Genomic DNA, 24,170 nt, shown 5'->3' on the forward strand with positions numbered 1-24,170 from the left:
ATTACCAGAGGGAAGGAGAGTTGTCGGGGGGTGGGGGGCAAAATGGGTGAAGGGGATTAAAAAGTATGAACTTTAGGTAGTAAAATAAATAAGTCATGAGGATGTAATGTACAGCACAGAGAATGTAGTCAATAATATTGTATTCATTTTGTTTGGTGACAGATGGTATCTAGACTTTTTTGTGGTGATCATTTTGCAGTGTATACAAATGTTGAATCATTATGTTGAACACCTGAAACTAAAATAATACTGTGTCTCAATTATACTTCAACTTAAAAAAAAAGGATAATTAAAACCATGGCCCAAGTTAAACTCGCAGTTATCTTTCTAGAGTCATAGACTGTTACAGACACCAGCACTTTACACCCTCAAGGCATGCATTTATTGAGCTCTTTGTGCGTCCTCTTTGCTGTGCCAAGCATAATGTATTATTTACTATTTAGACCATTCCCTGTGCAATAGCTATTATTATCTCCATTTTATAGATGAGGAAACTGAGAGATTACCTTTCCCAGGGTGAAATTAAGTGGCAGAACCAGAATTCAAACTCAGGTCTTGCTGAATCTAAAACCCAGAGTTTAAAATTTGTTTTTAACTTTTTATTAAGATTATGATAGTTTACAACCTTGGGAAATTTCAGTTGTACATTATTGTTAGTCATGTTGTAGATGCACCCCTTCACCCTTTGTGCCCTCCCCCCACCCCCCCTTTCCCCTGCCAGAGTTTTAAATTTTAACTACTTTATATATTTTAAAAATTCTCATGAAAATTCCTGACTAGAACACTGACTAAAACTTAGAGAAAAATGGCCAGAGCAGTACAAAGAACATTTTTTCCCCTAAACCGTTGCGAGTAGGTTGCCACCATTGTGTCGCATCACCCCTGTGCATTTCCCACAAACACAGACATTTTCCTACATAACTCAATACATACATTAAAATCAGGAAGTTAACACTGGATGCTTTACTACCTTTTGATCCTCAGACCCCACTTAAGTTCTGCCAAATGTTCCTGTGAGGTCTTTTATGGCAAAAGGATCCCATTCTGGGGCCTGGCCCGGTGGTGCAGCGGTTAAGTTCACACGTTCTGCTTCTCAGCGGCCCAGGGTTCGCCGGTTCGGATCCCGGATGCAGACATGGCACCGCTTGGCACACCTATGCTGTGGTAGGCGTCCCACGTATAAAGTAGAGGACGATGGGCATGGATGTTAGCTCAGGGCCAGTCTTCCTCAGCAAAAAGAGGATTGGCAATAGTTAGCTCAGGGCTAATTGTCCTCAAAAAAAAAAAAAAGGATCCCATTCCCATATGTTCCAACGCTCTGGAATTCTTCACTCGATTTTTACCTTGACACACTTGAAGATTTCAGGCTGGTTGTTTTGCGAAATACCCCTCACTGTGGGTTGTCTGACGTTTCCTCCTGGCTAGATGGGGCTCTGTATCTTTGGCAGTGCAGTGGCATGCCAGGGAAGCAATGTATTCTCATGAGAACACTCTCAAGTACCAATGGGTCGGCGACCTAACCAGGGCCTCTTCTGTTTTGTTTTCAGGTGGAATTTAGGCAAAACGTATAATATTGTTTTGGGGTTTGGACAAGTCGTGTTGGGAATGGATATGGGTCTCAGAGAGATGTGCGTTGGAGAGAAACGGACGGTGATCATTCCACCCCACCTGGGCTATGGGGAGGCCGGCGTGGGTGAGTAAGCGACAGTGTTAAAGGGTGTTTGGGGCACGTTCACCGTCTGAATTTGTGGTTTTTGGGGTGCTGTATTTAAAACCACAATATGCTGCTTCCGTTTTAAACCCAAAGAATCTGTGGTTTTAATTTTTTTAAGTATTTAGTGTTTTTGTTTGAAGACCGCTGTGAATTCAGTGTTAACCCCACGCTTCCTTGAGAAGGCAGAGGTTACCATGAAATAAACCTTGGATCTTCAAACCCAAGTGTGGGAAATGTCCCTGAGGGAGCTTTCCAGGCAATTTCTCTAGCGAGGCCAAGTGCTTCCTTCCGGAATGTTTCCTGGGACGCTGGAATGCTGCAGGCCCTTGCTTTTCGCTTCTCCTGACCTTGTAAGCTATCCAAGGAGGTTTCCTCTCGGAAGAGATTGGTGTCGAGTTCTGGAAATACTGGCTCTACCTCGCCGTCTTGGCTCTTAGATGGTTTACTTCATGACTTCGGCCAGAATGATTCCTTCCCGTGGGCATTTGGGGGCCCCTTCTTTTTCAGGTTTTTTATGCTCCTGCTGTCTGGAGATGGAGGAGATAGGAATGTTCACTTGTGAAAATGATAGGCACTTTGGATCGATTTTCTCTTTTTCACAATTTTTAAATAATTGTAAAAATACTCTCTGCTACTCCCACCAATCCGAGAAGAGACATTTTAAAAAATAGGTTGTGTATCCTATAAGACCATGCTCCTCTGATAGAGAATAAATAATTATAATATATAATTTACATAATATGTAATAATAATTTTAAATAATACAAATTACACTTTATATATTTATTCACATAGTATATACTGTTTTCAAGTTTGTGTTTATAGTCATATCTCAGATCGTGATTTTTAAGGCATACCGTATTATTCTTTAAGTTCTGCTGTTAGTTTTATTCAAAAGGTCTACCACTGTAGTCTTTATTAGTGGCTTTCAAGCTTTTTTTACCAAGGCACCCAGTAAGAAATACATTTTCTCTCTCAATCTGTATTACACATAAACGTACAATTTATACATAGATACGTACGTAGTTTTATATATTAAGTTGAAACTCAAGTTTCATAAAATAATACCTATCCTTTCTATGTGCAGTGTACTCTGATCTATTTTATTCTGTTCCTTAATTTAAAAACAATGCTAGTCACCACCCTCTAAACTGATTTCATGACTCACTAATGGTCACTGTCTACAGTTTGGAAAAACCACTTGCCGATGCTGACTTTTTTGCTTTCATAAGAAATGTCTGCCATCCTTGAGGCAGCTGGAACCCGGGCTGGGGGAAGGAGGTTGAGACGGGCTTGCCCGCTGTCCTTGGCGCTAACACTGCCTCCTCCCCTGTCGGTGAGGCAGACGGAGAAGTGCCTGGCAGCGCCGTGCTGGTGTTTGACATCGAGCTGCTGGAGCTCGTGGCGGGCCTCCCCGAGGGGTACATGTTCATATGGAACGGCGAGGTGTCGGCCAACCTCTTCGAAGAAATCGACAAGGATGGTGATGGAGAAGTCCTCCTCGAAGAGGTAACTGACTGTTGAAGGAAAGTGGGACCGAAGGAGCTCAGGGAGCCTCCTTGGGCTGGAGGACCCATTCTGGATGCAGAGCCTTCTCAGAGTGAGGAGGGCAGCTGTGCTTTTTTCTTGTGATGATGATAACCTACACACTCATGGACGAAGCACTTTACATACAGAGTCCTCTTCCTCTCACACCCGTGGTGACGTGCAGCTCTCCATGTGTTCCACCTCTGTTTGTTCAAGGATGTCCCTCCAGCCTTCTGCCCTGCCTCTCTTACATCATCAGCTTTTCTCCAGCTGCCAGATTGTTCTCATTAGCGTAAAAACAGGCTATTATTTTTCCTTCTCTTGATGCATCTTTCCATTTCATTTATTTCTTTGCTCCCTTTACAGCAAAAACTTCAAAAGAATTGTCTGTCCTCCCTACCTCCAATTCCTCTCCTCCCATTCTCTTTTAAACCCACTCCTGTCAGGTTTTTATCCCTCCACATCTCTGAACCTGGTCTTGCCAAGGCGACCAGAGCCTTTCGTGTTGCTGAATCCAACAGTCAGTCCTCATTCTCTTGTTTCAACACAGCTGACTCCTTTGCATGAAGTCTTCTTTCCCTGGCTTCCAGAACACCGCATTTTCTTGATGTTCCTTCTACCTCACTATAGCTCCTTCTCAGGTGTCTTCTCTCTGCTCTTTCATGTTGGAGTGCCCCAGGCTAAGTCCTGAACTTGTTCTCTTCTCCACCTTTATGTGACTCACTTGGTGGTTTCCTCCAGTCCCATGGCTTTACCATCTATATCCTGATAACCTCCAAATTTGTAGCTCCGATCCGGTCTTCTTTCTCCACTTCATGCTCATATACTCACCTGCCTGCTTGACACCTTCATTTGTTGAACCCCTGACATCCTCTCCCGTCACCGAACTTGCTTCACCCAGAGCCCTCCCCATCTCGTTCAATGGCCACACTAGCCTTCCAGTTGCTCAGGTGAGAGCACTCAGCAATCTTTCTTCTCTTTCTCTCATAGGCCATAGTAAATCTATCAGGAAATCACTCTAGCTCTATCTTGAAAATACATCCAGAACTTGACCTCTTCACACCACCTCCACTCTACTGCATCTTAGTTCAGCGCCTGCCATCTCTTGCTGGGACCTCTATCAAGATCTTCCTGCTTTCACCCTTGCCCCTCACAGCAGCCAGAATGATCCTTCTAAAACATAAGTCAGATCATGGCCTGGTTCGTCACAGAACCCTGCAAAGGCCCCCCTATTTCCAGAGTTTTGACAGTGGCCCATAAAAGCCCCACAAAGGCCCTCCATGGGCAGCTCACTGTAACCTCCTCTGCAACAGCTGTCCCCTTGACGTTCTGTGAACCCCCAGTCATGCATCCACCCTGGGCCTTTGCACCAGCTCTTCTCTGCTCAGAAGACACTTCCCCTAGATAACTTTTTGGCCAGGTCACTCTCTTCATTCAGGCCTTTGCACAAGGCTCCCTTTGTCACTGGGGCTGTCCTCTGACCACTGGATTGATGCTTCAACCTGCTTCCCCACCTACATGTACTCTTGATCTTCCTTACTTCGCTCTACTTTTTCATTTTTCTGGAGCATTTCACTTTTTAAGTTAATATGTAATTTACTTATTTTTTATGTTCATTTTTAAGTGTGTATCTTTCTCACTAGAGTATGCTAGATTTAAAAGGGCAGCATGTTTTGTTTGTTTATTGATGTATCTCTAGGGTCTAGGATGACTCTCAGCACACAGTAGACAATAAGTTTTTATTGCATGAATGAATGAATGAATGAATAATTGCAGGCAGCCGTGTTCCCAGAGGCTGGGGTGGTTACGGGTCAGCTTTGGTGGCGAAGTAAGTGTTGACTTGAGGAGAAGAGATGGTCCAATGGCTGCTGTATTCTGGCTGCCTGGAACCTAAGGGCTCCTGGAGTCATTTAGTCAGGGCTTTTTTAATGTGCCTCTGGAGAAGAAAACCCAGGTCATGTAGCTCCTAAGATTTTGTCTGTTTTGTCAGCTCAGACTCAAATTCCAGCCCCATCACCCTTGGGCCACTCTGTTTCAGGCCCTGGCCTCACGTTCTCAGCTTCTGTATCTCATGGCCTGTCCTGTCCCCCTTGTCTCCAGTTCTCAGAGTACATTCACGCCCAGGTGGCATCCGGCAAAGGGAAACTCGCTCCTGGTTTTGACGCTGAGATGATTGTGAAGAATATGTTCACCAACCAGGACCGGAATGGAGATGGGAAGGTCACGGCTGAGGAGTTTAAACTCAAAGACCAGGAAGCCAAACATGACGAACTCTAACCCTGACATGAGCCAATTGTGTGACACCAAGCCCCCTGTCGTGGCATGATTTGCAGTGATGGCGCGAGGGTCTCTCAGAAGCTGAAACATCAGCAAGTAGTAGATGGGTCACATGGCACCTGGGGCATACGTCAGGGGTGGGTCGATACACGTGGGGAGAATTTTAGGCTGAATGGCAGTGATGTTAAAGAAAATCGGTGCAGGGCGCCTTAGCATGGGCTGTGTAGAGTATTTAAAAGGCTGCATTGCCCACCACTGTTTTGTGAGCCTTCTGGGCAGTTTTACTATTAAAGGAAAATAGTGTCATCCAGAGGTTATATACATCTTGGAGGGAACAGAAGAGAAAGTGTCTAGGATGTCTACATAAAGAGGATTAAATTTTTTTTTTTTTTTAACTTTCTGGTGTGCTAAAAGTGTTCTCCAGAAGGGCAGAAAAGACATAGGGCAAGGATTCCCAGAAAGCCCCAGAACGCTTTTCTCAGCAGCCTGTATAGGCTTCGATGATGCCCAGCCTCCGTCTTCCCCCTACGCTCAAACACACACCCACACGTACACACACATACACACACCTGTGTTTCTCGAGTTCATCACACCCCACCGAGTTGTGGTCCTCCCATTGGCCAAGTAACTTAGGAGGTTAAAAAGAAAACCAGTGGACCAAACGAAAGGCATCTTGGACCATGAGTAGAGACCTTGATTCTGTGTTTGGCGTGTAAGATTACCTGCTTCACTCTGTCTTAGTCCCATCACTCTACCCTGTAGCGCACTTTTCCCACCCTGAATCCTTTGATCAGCTAGATACGCACAGGGCTGGTGGCTAAGCCAAGCTGGAGCATCTCACTGTGGCCGAGACGGAAGTGGCGTTCTAACTGATGAGCATAAACAGGGTGACATTCCTCTGCTGCTCGTTCGTGTCCTGGAGAGGGAGGTGCGCTGAAGGCCAGGGGCCTCTCTCTCCTTGGGATAACAAGGACACTGTACCTGCTGGTCTGTCCCCACCTTATGCAGTAATTACCTTGCTGCTTTATGTCCCCTGTCCCCAAGTGGTGGTGGCACTCACTCTGAAGTAACCAATGATTTTCCTTTTGAAACTGCTTTATTTTACTAATTTAAACTATTTTGTACTGATGTAGCCCTGAGATAGTTCATGAAAATGCCGTGCACTCATTCAATGGAATAAATGTTGGAAAACTGATCTATGTATAAAATATTGAATTATGTCATCTGGTTTTGTGGTGTTTTATTTAAAGGCTGAGAGGATCCCATGAGAATACACCATGTGGTCAGAATCCCTTTGATAAAAATTCCGTGGGACTTGGGGCCTGTCCCACGGCCGAGTGGTTAAGTTCGCGCCCTCCGCTTCAGCGGCCCAGGGTTTCTCTGGTTCGAATCCTGGGTGTGGACATGGCACCACTCATCAGGCCACGTTGAGGTGGCATCCCACATACTACAACTAGGAGGAGCCACAACTAAAATATACAACTGTATACTGGGGGGATTTGGGGAGAAAAAGCAAAAAGAAAAAAAAAAATTCTGTGTGACCGCATTGCATCCAATTGGAAGGAGAGTGTGTGGGTGTGTATCAGTCACGGTCCTGACAGGAAACACCTCATGAGACTTGTGAAGAGAAGCTATGAAAGGGCTGTTTACAGAGGTGTGGGCAGGGCTCCGGGACCCAGTAAGGATGTCGAGATACCCATGACAGCTGTTGGCCAGCAACAGTAAGAGGCTGTTCCACCCCTGGGCCTGAAGGGTCAAGGGGAACCCGGACGGGGCGGCCTGGTGGGAGTCGTGGAGGGACACAGCCACTGCCAGAACTGTGGCAGAGGAGGAGCGAGGGAGGAAACCCCCCCATCCTCTCTGTCCTGTCACTGGCGTCCAGCTGAACCCAGTCCAAAGCCAGAGGGAAAGGAGCTCAGGGGCTGGTGTTCTCAGAGGTCTGCCTTTTGGGGTTCAGAGAAAGGTGGAGAATGGCTCTGGTAGGGATTGGGCTGGGAGCAAATGGAGAATAACTAGCACATATGTAGGGGGAAATATATATATATATATAATTGTCTTTTAAAAGCGAATGTTATTGTTTACTCTCTGCAGAAGCAACTTCAGGGACTCAGTGTGCTTTGGGTGGCAAAGGAGATGCCCATGGCCTTCCTGGCTGCTGCTGCCGTGGTCACTAATGCTCCTTCACCCTCTTCGACCAGCACACAGGCGCTTGGATTTTCACGTAACAGGATTCCTTAAGTGCGCTAGTTAGGGTAATAATCTTGCTAAACTGAGTTGCCCTTTGGAATGCATTTGGCCTGTAAGCTTCATTATCCTCACATACTGTCATGAAGGTAAAACTTTGTGCTTATTCCCTACAGCAGATTGTGTGTGTGTGTGTGTGTGTGTGTGTGTGGAAGCTTGGCCCTGAGCTAACATCTGTTACCAATCTTCCTCTTTTTAAGAATTTCTTCTCCCCCAAGCCCCAGTACATAGTTGTATGTCCTAGTAGTAAGTCCTTCTAGCTCTTCCATGTGGGATGCCGCCACAACGTGGCTTGATGAGCAGTGCTAGGTCTGCGCCCAGGATCTGAACTGGCAAACCCCAGGCTGCCAAAGCAGAGTGCACAAACCCAACCACTGCGCCACCGGGCCAGCCCCCTTACAACAGATTTTTAGTTGGTCCTGTTTGAATTTCTTCACTAGCTGTTTTCTACAGTGGTAAAGACAGGTTGGCTGAATAAAAAATACGTTTCTCTTATTTCTCTGGGGAAATTAAGGACTGTGGGCCTTAGAGCTTCTGGAGGAAAAGTTTAGCTCGTTTTTGCTTTTGTTTTTAAACTCTGCCTGCCTGGCCGCCTGAGCTGGGACATTGGTCATTTCTGGCTTTCAGACTCAGACTGGACTATTGGCTCTTCTTGGGCCTCTCGCCCTGCTGGCTCTTGTCTTCAGCTTTGTTGAGGTATAATTAACAAGTAAAATTGTAAGGTGTTTAGAGTGTATGTGATGACTTGATATATGTATACATTGTGAAAGGATCCCCCCCCCCCCCCCCCCCCGTCTAGTCAATCAACACATCCATCAACTCAACTCACATATTTATCTTTTTTTTTTTTTGGTGAGAACATTTAAGTTCTACTCTGTTTGCAAATTTCCCTTATACAATACAGTGTTATCAACTATAGTCACCATGTTATACATTAGTCCCCAGACCTCATTTATCTTATCGCTGAAAGTTTGTACCCTTTACCAACCTCTCCCTATTTGCCCCGCCCTCCAGACCCTGGGACCTCCTTTTTTCACTGTTTCTATGACTTCAGTTGAGCGTGTATGTGACCCTTGTGCTTGAAACACCACCAGGCTGTTTTACGAGCATAAGCAGTCTGCCCTATTTTGTTAAAATGAGCAAGTTTCACTCTCTGATTACTTAGGAATTTATAATACTTTTCAAAATGATTACTTATAAGAGAGAAAAAATTTTAATTTTGGCAGGGAAATTGGCCTGACTGTGAGATTATGCGTAAGCACTTTCATATCTTAGGTTTCTAGGAGCAAGGTTGCTTTCTTTGAAGCCATGTTCCCTTGGCTTTCTTGGGAATCTGGGGTCTTTTTATAAAATAAGAGCACTGCTCCCAATTATTTATTGCTGGTTGTGGATATGAAACTTTTATGCTTATTGAAATAGTATTTGGGGACCAGTCCCATGGCTGACTGGTTAAAGTCCACGCGTTCTGCTTCAGCAGCCTGGGTTTGAGGGTTCGGATCCCGGGCACAGACCTACTCCACTCAGTAGCCACGCTGTGGCAGTGTCCCACATACAAATAAATAGAGGAGGATTGGCACAGATGTTAGCTCAAGGCTAATCTTCCTTAAGCAGAAAAAAAAAGAGGATTGGCAACAGATGTTAGCTCAGGGTGAATCTTCCTTAGCAAAAAAAAAAAAAAAGATTAAATAAATAAACTAGTATTTGATGCTGTGTAGTCTTTGTCCTTAATGTTGGAATTTCCATAGGTCAGGGGATTCCTTCCAGCTTACACTGGCCATATTTAAATCTCACTTAAATACAGACAATGTCCAAAGTTATTGTTCCTGCCAAAATTTTCCCTTTGAGCTCTAGTCTGCCTATTTGGTATCTTTTCTTGTATATCTCACAGGCACCTCCAACTCTGTATGTCCAAAATAGAATGTATATTTCTCCTCCCTTCCCAACACCCTCCATCCAAGCTTATTCCTCTCTCATTCTTCCCTTCCACCCTTACCCAAACCGGACATCTGTGAGGCCCCTCCTATTCACTCCCCCGACATGTTTAATCCAAAGGCAAGTCTTGTCATTTCTAAATCTACAACTACTGGAAATGACCCACTTCTTTCCAGCTCCACTGCCTCCGTCCCGGCAACCTACCATAATTTCTAGTTTGGACTTCTGCAGTAGCCACCTAACTGGTTTGCTTGGGTATTTCTTCCCTTACCAGTCCTTTTCCACGTCAGCAAGTGAGATCATGGCACTTATTTTTGCAGGGAGAGTAAAACCAAACTTACCATGATTTACAAAGCCCTGTGTGATCTGGCACCCACCCACTTCCCATTCATCTGATGTCATTCTTCCTTTTGTTCATAATAGTACTGTCCCACCCATTTCCCATTCATCTGATATCATTCTTCCTTTTGTTCATAATATTACTGTTAAACCAGTTCTCAGTTCTTTGAACACCCCATATGGTCTTACTTGGGACCTTGGCACATGCTGTTCCCTCTCCTTGGAATGCTTTTCCCTCAACTCCTCACATGGATGACTCCTTATCCTTCAGGCTTTGGCTTAAACATCACCTCCCCAATCTTTCTCTGACCCCCTTGTCTAAAATAGGTTCCTTGTTATTTGTGTTGCTTTCTTCATAACATTTGTCTTATGTATAATAGCATCTTTTCTCCTTCTGTCTCATCCACTAGGATGAGACATGAGGGCGGGAAGCACGTCTGATTCATTTACGGTTGTTTCTCTAGAACCTTGCACACAGTAAGCACTTAAGTGAGTGACTCTTCATTTAATCCTCACCTCTAGAGTTAATGCCCCACTTTACAGATGAGCAAACTAAGGCTTAGAGAAGTTGGAAATTTACTCCAGATCACAGAATCAAAAACGCAGACCCAGGTTTGCCTGATTTCAAAGTCTGCCATTACACCTCCGGGCCTTCTTATCATCTGTTAAACTTGTGCTGAAACACCAGACTAAGTAGGAAAAGCGGCACAGATTGTTCAATTTTGGAGTGACGTGGAGAAGTTTCAGGACTGGTCATTCGAGATCACTTGTCTTCTCCTTCCTGATTCTCCGTAGGGTACACTGAAGAGAAACTCCTGAGCCTGAAGTCTGGTTAAAAAACACCTTCAGTAATCTACCTAGTGACCTTTGGTGTCTATTAAACACACCATGGAATGTAGATTTCTTGTGAAATCACTCTGGAACAAGCTAGTATCTCTTTTGACAGGTTTGTCTTTTTTCCAGTTCCATCAAAATTGTTAATCTTAGCACTCAACACCGCTTTGCTTCACAAAGTAAAGTCTGAAATTGAGAAACACTACCGGCTAATGCTAGGCTCTAGAGAATGTGTAGTTACTATACACTCCCAACGTTCACTGGGGCTGCGAATTATCCTCCCATTTCATCAATTTCCCCAGACTGATGGGGGATTCTAACTCCTCATACTTTTGTGGATGGATAGTAGCTAACAACATCGAATTCTTGTGCTAAGCTATTCTAAATGCAAACATAAATTTTGAATGTCTACCTAGATGTAAATGAGCACATTTCATCCTCACACAGCCAGAGGATTGTCATTACCTTCACCTCACAGAGGAGCAAACGGGACACGGCTGAAATAACTTGTCTCGGTCACACACCTACTAAGTGGTAGAAAGAGGATTCAGATCCAGGCAGTCTGGCTCCATAGCCCTGAGCTAACTGCTGCCAATCCTCCTCTTTTTGCTGAGGACAACTGGCCCTGAGCTAACATCCATGTCCATCTTCCTCTACTTTATATGTGGGATGCCCACCACAGCATGGCGTGCCATGTCCGCACCCAGCATCCGAACTGGCGAACCCCGGGCCACTGAGAAGCAGAACGTGCAAAGTTAACCGCTGCACCACAGGGCTGGCCCCCTCCATAGCCCATTTCTTAACGGCTGCATTAAACTGCTCTGAAAGCTGACCCTGAATACAACTATTTTACATATCAGCCCATCAGGGGCAGTGAGATGTGATAGGGTCCCAGGCATATAGTGGAGGGGCCTTGGCTTGATAATCAAGTTATCATGGTCGTGGCTTGTGAAGGGGCTGTAGACTGCATGCTCTTAAGGCCTTAATTTTATGGGCAGCTGACTGACCTACAGTCTTGGTAAAGGGCTGAGCCATGAGTAGAATGCAGGTCCTAACGTCAGTATCCTTTACATCTGTGCCATGCAGTATGTTTATCGGTGGAAGCATTATTATAAACTCCTTTGGAAAATAACCAACATGGCAAGCTCTAACAGCAATACAAGAGTAAAGAGCTATCACTAGACCAGAGATTCCCAACTTCATCCTATGTGAGAAAAGTCCTCCAGGTAATTCTGATACTCCCATGCCACAGTATCTGCCGTAAAGCAAGAAGCTGGGTTTTGGGTTTGATTTTTAAAATACCTAAGCAGGGAACAGTCTAGCTTTTGCCAATGCATACTTTATTTCACTTATTTATTAAACAAAGGAGAAGCAGTGGTGGAGGATAAGGAGGGGCTGCCCCAGGAAAAAGGTTTTCATCATGAGGCTTTGACTTAGTGCCACACCTGATTGGACAGACTGCTGACCACACTGGATGTCCAGAACGAGCTGGATCATGCATTGTGTCTATCACAGCTCAGATGCTTTAAGAAACTCAATTAGTTGCTCACAGACTCTGGAGGTCAAGGGATATAGTGAGGGTCAAATTTATCACAATGGCAAGTCTAAGCCCTGTGTAGACTAATTATGGGGCAGCAGAGATTTGGAATGGAAAGGCAGACTGCAGAGGAGAATGTCAGTTCCTAGCTGCACAGTACTCAGTTGTAGTCACCATGAGACCCAGCTATACTTTGTTTCCCACCTGAGGCTGTTTATAAACCTTTTTTTTTTTTTTTTTTTTTTTTGCTGAGGAAGATTAGCCCTGAGCCAACATCTGTGCTAGTCTTCCTCTACTTTACATGGGGGTTACCACCACAGCATGGCTGATGACTGGTGTAGGTCTGTGCCTGGGATCTGAACCCATGAAGCCAGGTTGCCAAAGTGGAATGCACCAAACTTAACCACTACACTGTGGGGCTGGCCCCTGTTTCTGAATCTCCTAGACTTAGAATGAAGTACCCTCTTTTACTGATATTTTCAATGGGGGAAAACAATTTTCCTAGGCCCCAGTATTTTCTGAAGGGCAGATTAAATTTTCTCTGCAAATATCTTTTTATCTTTAAACTTATGATGTGTAAATTTGAAAATAATCTACCTAAATAGCCACTATGACAAAGATATTAGGATTCATAATATCACATACACACACAAGAAAAACATGGCAGGTGCTTAATATTTGTTGAATCAATGAATAATAACAGTCTTGACAGTAGAATTACAAAGGCTTTTCATTTCATGTTTATTATCAGTGCTTTAATACAGAACATTTTGTAATGATTAGTGATATGTGGATGCCAAGCGTTTTTTCAAACACCAGGTGCCAGTATTTTCTGATAAATATGGATTTTCACCAAACACCACAATTTCAGGAGGTGGTGATTCATCAGCATAATTCACCCAAATTACAAAAATGGCGACACTTAAAATCATGCACTTTATTTCACCATTTCATAAAACTTCTTTTTAAACTTCTACAAACTTTTGCAGTGTAAAAAGACTCCTCAAAAACTTCATGATAACATTGAACTACAAAATTCACTCTGGAAATGTAGAGTTATTTTTCAAATTTTGACTTTAATAATTTTTTTTTATTCTATTAAAAATATAGTGAGGGAGGAGTGTACTGGGAGAGGTGGAGAAAAAGAGCTTCCAGTTGATGGGTTCAACATGTCTGAAAATACTTCAGTAACGTACAGGAAAAAGTTCAAGAGCAATAATATATTATAAATAAGGTCTTTCAGCAAGACGAACGGATGAGCAGTTCTTGCGTCAATTGCACCCACAGGAGAGAGGTCTTCTCTGGAAGAACGCTTGTCTACAGAATCTTCTGTAAGATAGAGTTGGCCACCTCCAATGATTCGTCTTTTACTAGAACAATATCATAAGAGTCCATATACTTTTCTAAAAGTTCATCCACCTAATAAAAAAAATAATAATTAATTAACATATGCAGAGTTGAGAAGCAAATAATTTCTGTATGAATCTCATTGTTACATTAGATCTTTTGGGCAAAATGTAGCAAATTAAATTCACTTTCATAAAACCTTTGAAATGAAGAAATATTTTCAAACTTTTTTTTTTTTAAGATTAGCCATGAGCTAACATCTGCTGCCAATCCTCCTCTTTTTGCTGAGGAAGACTGGGCCCTGAGCTAATATCCATGCCCATCTTCCTCTACTTTATATGTGGGACACCTGCCACAGCATGGCTTGCCAAGTGGTGCCATGTCCCTACCCTGGATCCGAACCGGCGAACCCTGGGCCGCCGCAGCGGAACGTGCAAACTTAACCAGTGCGCCACTGGGCCAGCCCCTATTTTCAAACTTTTAAGATTAATTGACATAGAAATTTTCCCACATGGTGGCTTTTCTCTCAAAATGATCTCTCTCTAATCCAATGGTTCTCAACTGGGGAGGAGACTGTGTCCAAGGGACATCTGGCAATGTCTGGAGACATCTCTGACTCTTGTGACTGGGGAGTGCTACCAGCTCTGGTGAGGAGAGACCCGAGAGGCCTTACCTTGAATGCACTCCCCCTCCCCCAATACCTCCAGCATGCCTGTGTGCAGACCAACTCCTTTAGCAATCACCAGCGTGAAGGGAGAAAGCAATCACAATGTCTAGAATATCTACTTTCTCAGGCATCTTTGGTAACAACTGCCTATGAAGCTTCATCCTAAATTTTTCTTAAAAGCAAATTAAATGACAGATGTGTAGACTTACTCTATCATTTAGATATCCGATTTTCAGAATGTGTTCAACGTTGGCTACGCCATCTGCCATTCTTAAGTCTCCTTGTGAGTCTCCCAGCAGAATTATGTTGCTATTGTCTTTTAGTTGATTGAAATATTCTGTATTCTTCAAGGCACCATCATGTTTGTTAAATACATGAATTAGTTCTCCTTTAAATCCTTTGAGCAACCCCTATTAAAAACATAAATCCTTTGAAACAATAGGTTTTACAAATTCTGTTTTATTTTCACATTCATGATAGGTAAGAAGGGCTCGAAGAAGTTAATGACTTTCTAGAGACTACTTTAAATGTTAAACACATTGAGTTGAAAATCTAATTTTTACTTTTCATTTGTTTCCTAACCAAAAGGTCCCATTTTATGTATATCATAATATATTGTCTTGATTAGAAGAACTCATTCAAATAAGGTCAGTTCCAATTCACTTCTTTTTTCCACCTATGGATGTTAAGTCTTCAGAGTTGCTGCATTAAATTAAAAGTTTTACGAATTTTCATATTAGTCTATAGCTTGGGAAACAAAAGTTTAGGAAGGGCATATTATTTTTCAAACATGGATATGGATATCACTGGGAGAGATGCTGAGTCCCACAGTAGGCCTATCAACTTGGCCTAATTTAACGAATATACATTAAATAACAATCAATCAATACGTTTACATGATTAAAATATTTTCAGATTTTAAGAGTAATTATGAAGAATGATTTGATATTCTTACTTTATCATCAAAATCCATGAAGTTGGACACTACTTTGACATTCGGATGATAAACACCAGCTTGACGGATAACCTCCTCTAGAACATCACCGATACCAGCCGAAAATATGAACACAGGGATGCTGTGCTGTTGGAGCTTATCAAAGAAATTCTCATATCCTTCCCTGCAAGATGGAGGGAGGAACTGATCGTCAAAGAGCAAGATGTATCTCCTTTCACCTAGAAGTTACAAAAGCTAACTATCTCTACCTAATTCTATGGCTCATTTACATTCTCATTTCAAAATACTGCCCAAGAAGGCTGTTACTGATGTCTATGACGCTATTAGTACAAGTGTTTCCAACAACAGTTAACTGTTTACTCTCCTTTTCATAAATTCTAATAGTACTAATTTGATGATTTCAGACTTGCACTGAATTTGAATAGAAGCATACAGTTCATAATTTACACCATGTAACAGCAAATACTTAAACCAGACCTTGAAAAACCCACTTAGACTGAGCAGGAAGACCCCCTGCTTGTCCTCCTCTCTTCTACTCCCTATCTTTAGAAAAGCAGGGTGGTGGGAACTGAGCTATGCTCTCTTTGCATCTGGCATCTCTCCTGCCTAAGATCCGGCAGCCAGGTAAGGTTTTGGTCTTAAAATCTTTTCTTCCCTTTTTACGCTTCCTGGGCTATAAGTTAAGCTACCTACAAAGGAAGGAAATATGTACTAGCTATCCTCACACTCTTTCTCATGAGTTAATGCTTTCCTCCTTAGAAGTAGATCATCTTAAAATTTAGCATCATCAAAAACAAGAGAAAAAAGAACAAAATAGCGTCATCATATTTGCCTAGTGAGTTGAAAATTTTAAGAAGTGATAAACAGTATTGAAAATAAGCTTAAAAATGTTTATATCTTATGATTCATGTATTACAAATATTTTTATTATTTGCTAAAATAAAACATATTCACCTTTCCTAGAGACAGTTTTCAAGGGAGTCTGAGAATTCAGAAAGTAGATTCATGTAACTTCAGAAATAGGGTACTGAACTAAAAATCCTTTTCAACTTGATTTGTAAACATTCCTTTCATATTTCATGTCTTTCAAAAGGATTTTGCTAAAAAATTTCAAAATGGTCTTGGTTTCATAAATTTGAAAATTAGTCTTGAAATCTTTAATCTGGAGAAAGGAAATGCAAATTAATACATGAGTCTCACAAGTCTCTTATTCCCTTTGCCAAGATCTAACGTTACTCTAAATCCCCATCTCATCACTATTTCATGATAGATGGCATATTCTGGATATGTTTGTATATGGGATATTGTTATAGATTATTTTAATACACACTTGAATACATATATAACAGTAGTTCAAGTCTATAGATAATTAACAACAAGAAACACCCAAGAAACTTACTTGAGCATAACATCAGATTCGGCCACAATTTCTTTAAGCTTAGCTTTCGGTAAAGCTTGTTCAACAAGCAAACCATGTGATTTAGTATACCTGGAGTTTATGACCAAAGAAAAAGAGAATATCAGTTAAAGTAAACTAAAACAATTATCTTTATTAAAAAGCATTCTTCAGTGTGAGAAAATGCAGTATTTCATTCATCATATTTTGGATTTAAATTTTAGAGATTTAAATTCATCACTAACAAATGTATACGCCATGTGTCTCAAAAAGTGATACAGCTGTTCTTACTGCATTTCCCAGTTCTTGCCAAACTCTGGCTTAGTTTATTTTTTAAAATTTTTTTGTGAGGAAGATTGTCCCTGAGCTAACGTCTGTTGCCATTCTTCCTCTTTTTGCTTGAGGAAGATTGTCCCTGAGCTAACATCTGTGCCAGTCTCCCTCTAGTTTATATGTGGGATGCTGTCACAGCATGGCTTGATGTGTGGTGTGTGGGCCTGTGCCCAGGATCTGAACCCGTGAACCCCGGGGCCGCCGAAGTGGAGTGTGCAACCTTAACCACACCACCACCAGGCTGGCCCCTGGCTTAGTTTAAATGTGTTAATAAGATAATGAAAGGTGTAAACCTTTCCTCAGTCTACAGATAAGAACTGAATCCAACCTAGGGAGGCATAATCATTTCTCTGATTGCAGTAAGAATTAAAGCAAAGCTATTTTTTCCATATGTTTGTAGTCTGAATTTTCATGAAATGCCTAAGTACTTAAGATGTTGCCTAGTGAGCAAGAGAGAAAATCCTTGTTATGGAAAGTTTTATATATAGGTGCTTTATAATTACAGTCATACACTGCAGAATGACATTTTAGTCAACGATGGAGCACGTGTATGATGCTGGTCCCATAAAATTAGTACCATATAGCCTAGGTGTAATGTGGGCTACACTATCTAGGTTTGTGTACGGACACACTACGATGTTTGCACAATGACGAAAGCGCCTAAATGCATTTCACAGAACGTATCCTCATCAATAAGCAACGCCTGACTGTACATAAAAACACCTATGATCACAGCATCTCAGTGTAACAGGCCTTTAGAACCTCTCCATCCGATACCTCAAAATCCTCCTCTAATATTCCTAAGTGGCCCTCTTCTCTGGGTCAGCTCCCATCATATTAGTGAGCTCATTCTCCCAGGGAGGCTTACACCAGTGCTAGAAAATTCTAATTGCTACCCAGTCCTTTCTTTCATCATGCGGAAATCAGTCGTGTTAAGCTTTCCAAGTCTGCTTCCAGTTCTGCTCCTACAGGCATGTAGAGCAAGTCTAACCTCTTCAACAGTTCACACCTTAAACGCTGATTTAGTGTGCAAGGTATTCAGGTTAGGTAATGGAATAATGAAGACAAATAACATCATTCCTGGTCTCTTAAGATTCTAAAACCACAAGTTATTGCTTCTCAAATCAAAGCATTCTCTAGTCCTTGAAATCTTCCTCAAATGGGATGGCTCCAATTCCTGTGATTATCTCGGTGGATTCCTTAGACACACTCTAAGTTCATCAACATTTCTCTTAACAGGATTCTCCCAGGACTCAACACAATGCTTTCAGTGTGGTCTGCTTGGAATGCTGCATTTCGATTAATGCAACAACATCAGAGTTCAGTGTCTCAGTAACTATGACATCCAATGGCTCCAACTGAGTTCAGAGTCAATTTAAATCCCAATTCTTTTTCATTACACATTTAGCCACATTTTGTCTATATACTTAAAAAAATTTTTTTATTTTTTAAAGAAACACATCACCTGTTTGAGGAGTGGGAATTTTTTTTTTAATAGAATACATGCAGCTCTGGTTCATTCATTTTATTTATTTATTTATTTTTTTTGAGGAAGATTGGCCCTGAGCTAACATCTGTTGCCAATCTTCCTCTTTTTTTTTTCTTCCCCAAAGCCCCAGTACATAGTTGTTTATCCCAGTTGCAAGTCATTCCAGGTCTTCCATGTGGAATGCCACCACAGCATGGCTTGATGAGCAATGTGTGGGTCTGTGCCCAGGATCTGAACCGGCAAACTCTGGGCTGCCACAGCAGAGCTTGTGAACTTAACCACTTGGCCACAGGGCCAGCCCCCAAAAACTTTTTTTTTTTTTTTTTGGAGGAAGATTAGCCCTCAGCTAACTACTGCCAGTCCTCCTCTTTTTGCTGAGGAAGCCTGGCTCTGAGCTAACATCCGTGCCCATCTTCCTCTAGTTTATACGTGGGACGCCTACCACAGCATGGCTGCCAAGCAGTGCCATGTCCGCAACCGGGATCCGAACCAGCGAACCGCGGGCCGCCGAGAAGCGGAACGTAACCGCTGCGCCACCGGGCCGGCCCCACCCAAAAGCTTTTTAACTTAAGGTTTAAGTGCAGAATTTTAAATTTATTCCTACTGATCTTCATCTTAAAAAACAGAACAGGGGCCGACCCAGTGGCACAGCGGTTAAGAGCGCACTTCAGCGGCCTGGGTTCGCCGGTTTGGCAGACAAGGCACTTCTTGGCATGCCATGCTGTGGTAGGCGTCCCACATATAAAGTAGAGGAAGATGGGCATGGACGTTAGCTCGGGGCCAGTCTTCCTCAGCGAAAAGAGGAGGATTGGCAGCACGTTAGCTCAGGGCTAATCTTCTCAAAAACAACAACAACAACAACAACAACAAAACCCCAAAACAGAACAAAACAAATTCTAGACTATTAGAGTAAATAGAGAATTAGAGTTGATTTTGTTATATTTAATCACTGATCTAACTCATTGGATAATTTATGAATCTATTTATACACAGTACAGAAGAAAATAAACCATTAGTTCTAACTGTAATGTTATTATATTTTTAACCCTCCCACCACCCAATACACTTACCATTCTACCATATAAGGGTACTTCTCTTCTACTGTAAGCACAGGATCAACTTCAATAGCATAATATTTTTCCTTTAGTTGCAGTAACTAGAAAGAAACAAATATTCATGAAGATTACAGAGTTGTCATTAAGCTGCATCATTTTATAGAAAGCAAAAGAATGCAAACAAGTGTTTTCCATAAACTGCTTTATATAGTAAAGATTAGATCATGAGCACTTAGCTAATGCATATATTGACTAAAGAGCTCTTTGCTGATCATAATTTACATGTAACTAAATATACCTGCAAAAAACCTACCTTTCTTTTTTTAAGTACTTACATGTCAGCAATTCAGTGAAACCCACTAATAATCAAATTATCACTACAAAAAAACTTTCATTCTCGTATGAAAGTATTAATTTGATTTACATTTGGAGACTTATTTTGTTGAAACAGACACAGACACCTACTCAAGTAGAGGATTGAGGCAATTTCCTGATCAATTACGTAAAACCAAAGTACTTTTGTTTTAATTCTCCAGCTAATGTAAGGAAAGACACCAGAATACTTTGGTAATCAATTAAAAGTTTTTTATGTAAATTTTATTATTGTTGTTAAAAAGTTAATAATTTTTTAATATGTTGAGAGCATATCATCCAGATAATAAACCTAACGTTTATTGAGTGTTTACTATGTGCCAGGTATGGCTATAAGCACTTTGGATCCATTCTTTTTTTTTTTTTTTCAAAGATTGGCACCTGAGTTAACAACTGTTGCCAATCTTCTTTTTTTTGCTTTCTTCTTTTTCTTCTCAAATCCCCCCAGTACAGAGTTGTATATTTTAGTTGTGGGTCCTTCTAGTTGTGGCATGTGGGACGCCGCCTCAGCATGGCCTGACAAGCGGTGCCATGTCCGCACCCAGGATCCGAACCAGCGAAACCCTGGGCCGCCAAAGCAGAGCACGCCAACCTAACCACTCGGCCACGGGGCTGGCTCCAGGGATCCATTCTTGTTGGTGTGAATGAACCTGAAGAAATTCTCAGGCAAAAAGGGGTAATGAAGTTTTTGAGTAACTCTGGATTACTGTTTGTGTTTACCTTTTTTCGACATTCATCAGTAACCAGCTTACAGTTGTCAATGATATCTAAAGAGAGAAGGCAAACAGGCATTAAAAGTAATACTCTGATTGATGCTACCACTACTTTAACTTAGTATTTTTTTTTAAGTTTAAATGCCAAGTCAACTATCACGGCCATTACAACTTTTGGTCTTAGTGCTGTAATTTGCAAGGCATTGCTAGAGAACCTAATGGTTTTAATATCCAAAGTTTAGCGGTTGTTTGTTTACACCACTGAGCTAGATAATTCAAAGTCTTCACTGTGAATTGTATACTGACTGGTCCCTTTTTCACCTTCCATTTTAATGAAATAGAAGCAAGGAATACATCCTTTAAATATACTTTTTTCTTAATAAAAAGTTAAACAATGTGAAAACCTGGAAAATCCAGATTATTGTAAAGAAAACAAAATTACTCATAATTTTACCATTTAATAATAAATTACTAAAAATATTTTACTGTATTTCCTTTCAGTCTTGAAGTTTTACGCATATCAGTTAGATAAGAGATTAAACCAGAACTGTAATTTTGAACTCTGCTTTCTTGTTCACTTCAAATTGTAGTCTGTGTTTTTTCCATACAGTTAAAAGCTCTCCATGAATATCATTCATAATGGTTCTATATTCTGTTATGTGGGCATGACGCTAGTTATACCATTTCCATTGTGTAAAACTTTTTTGGTTGTTTCCAAGCTTCTGCTATTGTAAATAATTTTATGTTGAACTTAGTTACCACTATTTTTGTGAATAAAGTTTTTTTCCCCTACATTTGGGATTACCTGATTAGAAATTCTCCAAAGAGGAATTCTTGGGCCAAAGGGTATGATTTTTGTGGTTTTTATGTAAATTATCAAAACAATTTCTCAAATCACACATATACCAGCAGTAAATGAGAAGGCTTATATCATGGCTTCTTTGTCAAGTTGAAGAGTATTATTTTAAAAATTCATTGCTAATTTAGAAAACAAAAAGGTGTATTATCCTAGCAACACATTTTGAGATTTATTTAATAACTTTTCTTTCGCTTATATATAAATGACACAAAAATTTAATAACATTCCTAGAAAATACAGAATATTTGATAAATGCTGTTTCTTTAGGTTAATTGAAAGTTTAAAATCCATTTAAATATTCTTGAAGAATGAACAGACTACATTTAGAGCGAAAAATTTCAGAAGTCTTCATTCCTCCTGCAACCAAAGCCATATATGAAAATAGCCACTTATGTAACATGGGGGGGGGGAAAGTCCTCAAAATATAATAAGAAAAAAGCAGGTCCCATCATTTTCAATGTCCAAAAAGGGAAAAACCTGCAGTCAATCTCATAGATAATATAGGTAGAAAAGGATCTTAAAATAATGATTATGTTGATGAATTTGATTATGAATGCCACACTTACTATGACACGTTGGGCATCTTTTCCCTTCATAGGAAAATCTACTCAGTGTCATATCAAAGTCTGTTATTATCTGTAAGAAAAGAGAAAAGGCATTACAAAAACACAGCCACCAAGGCCAGACGTCCTGCGCTTCCTCGAGGCCTGGGACTGTGCTGGGTCCCCATCTCCCACTGTAGATATTCCCTCCACTGAGCTCTCTGATGCAGCTCCTGTATAAAGCCCTGAGAGTTACCTTATCTACAAGGTGATACCTCAAGTGCCCTAGCACTGGCACCAAATAAAATCTGAGTCATCAGTACAGGAGTTTGAAATCACAGGTGATATGGTTACTGTTCTCGAGAGAGAGAAAACATTGCACAATTTCAATCGATTTGGTCAGTGTACAAAACTGCAGCAGAAGCAATTAAACTATATGAAGCTCTCAGTTACTGATAGTGCTAGCTTCTCGATTTAACTTGTCTACTTAGGGAACTATACCAACGAACAAACGATACATGGCAATAGTTTACCAGCTCTGGAAATTTAGGAGATTGGGTTAAGCGCTTTTTCAGAAATGTTTTAAAAAAGGCGTAATTTTTTTTACTGAATGTCCAGATTGTTGATTTGATGTACATTTAAAAATTTCTTTAAAAAAAGGAGAGAATTTAAAAAAATCAGTTATCCCCTAATAAAGTTACATCTTAATTTGACCTACTGTAATTTATTTAATTAAAATATGAAAGAGCAACTTGAAACTGTACACTTTTTCAAGAATAATATTACTACTAATATTATTAATAGTAATATTATTCTTAAAATGGCTTAATAATTATGCACAGCACTGGCTAGCTTAGAACTTAATATTAAAGAAAAGCTAAATTTATTTCAAGGATATTACTATTTGTTTGTTTCCAGTGGGGTATTCTGTGTATTTTAGGCCAACTCTAGATATTATCTTTTAGATTTTACATTCCAAAAGGATAGGTAAAACTTGTCTATCTAAACTTTCTTTACTCAGATTTTGGCATACATGAGACGCCTGAATCTGCTTGAACACTAAAAATAAGGGCTTAATAATACAGGCTTCTTGATAATTACTCACCTGAAGCTTGGCAGCTCCTCCTTTGATAAGACCACAGATAATTTCTTCTACTCTTGTAGGGTTCTTGATGCGAACTGAACTTTTCTGGAATTCTGGCATCTAAAAACAAAAGGCAATTAATTAACTATTTTAATTTCTCTTTTCCCAGGTTCCTTTGATAGCACACAGAAGCTTATAATATTTAAAGACGTAAAAATGTTGAGGCATTTTTTTGAAAAAGCAAATCACTGTATTAAAATACCATTGATACACACATTTTAAAGCACATCAGTAGTTTCCATCTAGAAGATTAAGACAAAACTGCATTTGTAATATATTACCAGAAAATGTAACTTTTCTAATTATAAAAGTCACGCATGCTTAGCACAGAAACAAGTATGAAAAAGAAAATAAAAATTTCCTGGCATTCTACTACTCAAAGATAAACAAGCAAACATTTTATTTTCCATTATTTCCATTTCTATGATTACAAGTATGCATGAATATGCACATAGTTAATTTCATTACATACTTTTGCATCTGGCTTTTTGAAATTAATATTACTACATATATAGTTATAAAAAACATTTTAACAGAATTCATTAATCGAAATAAAATCCTCGAATTGAAGGGAGAACATTTGAACTTTGTGATGAAGAGTTTTCTTTCTTTCTTCTTCTTTTTTTTTTTTTTTGCTGAGGAAGACTGTTGCTGAGCTAACATCTGTGCCAATCTTCCTCTACTTGGTATGTGAGCTGTTGCCACAGCATGGCCACCACTGAGTGGTGTAGGTCCACACCTGGGAACTGAACACCGGCCACTGAAGCAGAGTGTGCTGAACTGAACCACTAGGACACAGGGCCGGCCCCAAGAGTTTTCTTGTAAGAATCTTTCTGCTTAAGATTTAGCTTGTATTCATATTTCCATTTTAAAAAATTTCTTAGCAGAAAGGAA

The 24,170-nt window shown here is 40.7% G+C and overlaps 2 protein-coding genes across 7 annotated transcripts in view; one reads left to right on the top strand and one right to left on the bottom strand.

Annotated features, from left to right (window-relative positions):
• FKBP9 (FKBP prolyl isomerase 9) overlaps positions 1-6,741 on the top strand; it is a 40,437-nt gene extending 33,696 nt beyond the window's left edge. Inside the window, exons 8-10 of the mRNA XM_070616203.1 lie at positions 1,548-1,693; positions 3,060-3,223; positions 5,342-6,741. Of these exons, the coding sequence (XP_070472304.1) occupies positions 1,548-1,693; positions 3,060-3,223; positions 5,342-5,518 (487 nt within the window). The 3' untranslated portion in view covers positions 5,519-6,741. The remainder of the gene's footprint in view (positions 1-1,547; positions 1,694-3,059; positions 3,224-5,341) is intronic.
• A 6,380-nt stretch (positions 6,742-13,121) lies between these two features.
• NT5C3A (5'-nucleotidase, cytosolic IIIA) overlaps positions 13,122-24,170 on the bottom strand; it is a 51,995-nt gene continuing 40,946 nt past the window's right edge. For all 6 annotated transcript variants that reach the window (XM_008531739.2, XM_008531743.2, XM_008531740.2 and 3 more), the window contains 8 exons: positions 23,238-23,336; positions 22,157-22,226; positions 20,739-20,785; positions 19,662-19,747; positions 16,773-16,862; positions 15,374-15,536; positions 14,628-14,828; positions 13,122-13,823 (listed from right to left, as the gene is read on the bottom strand). In XM_008531739.2, coding sequence (XP_008529961.1) covers positions 13,722-13,823; positions 14,628-14,828; positions 15,374-15,536; positions 16,773-16,862; positions 19,662-19,747; positions 20,739-20,785; positions 22,157-22,226; positions 23,238-23,336 — 858 coding nt within the window. In that variant the 3' untranslated portion in view covers positions 13,122-13,721. The remainder of the gene's footprint in view (positions 13,824-14,627; positions 14,829-15,373; positions 15,537-16,772; positions 16,863-19,661; positions 19,748-20,738; positions 20,786-22,156; positions 22,227-23,237; positions 23,337-24,170) is intronic.

This window comes from Equus przewalskii, chromosome 4, assembly GCF_037783145.1.
Source record: "Equus przewalskii isolate Varuska chromosome 4, EquPr2, whole genome shotgun sequence".
Lineage (NCBI taxonomy): Eukaryota > Metazoa > Chordata > Mammalia > Perissodactyla > Equidae > Equus > Equus przewalskii.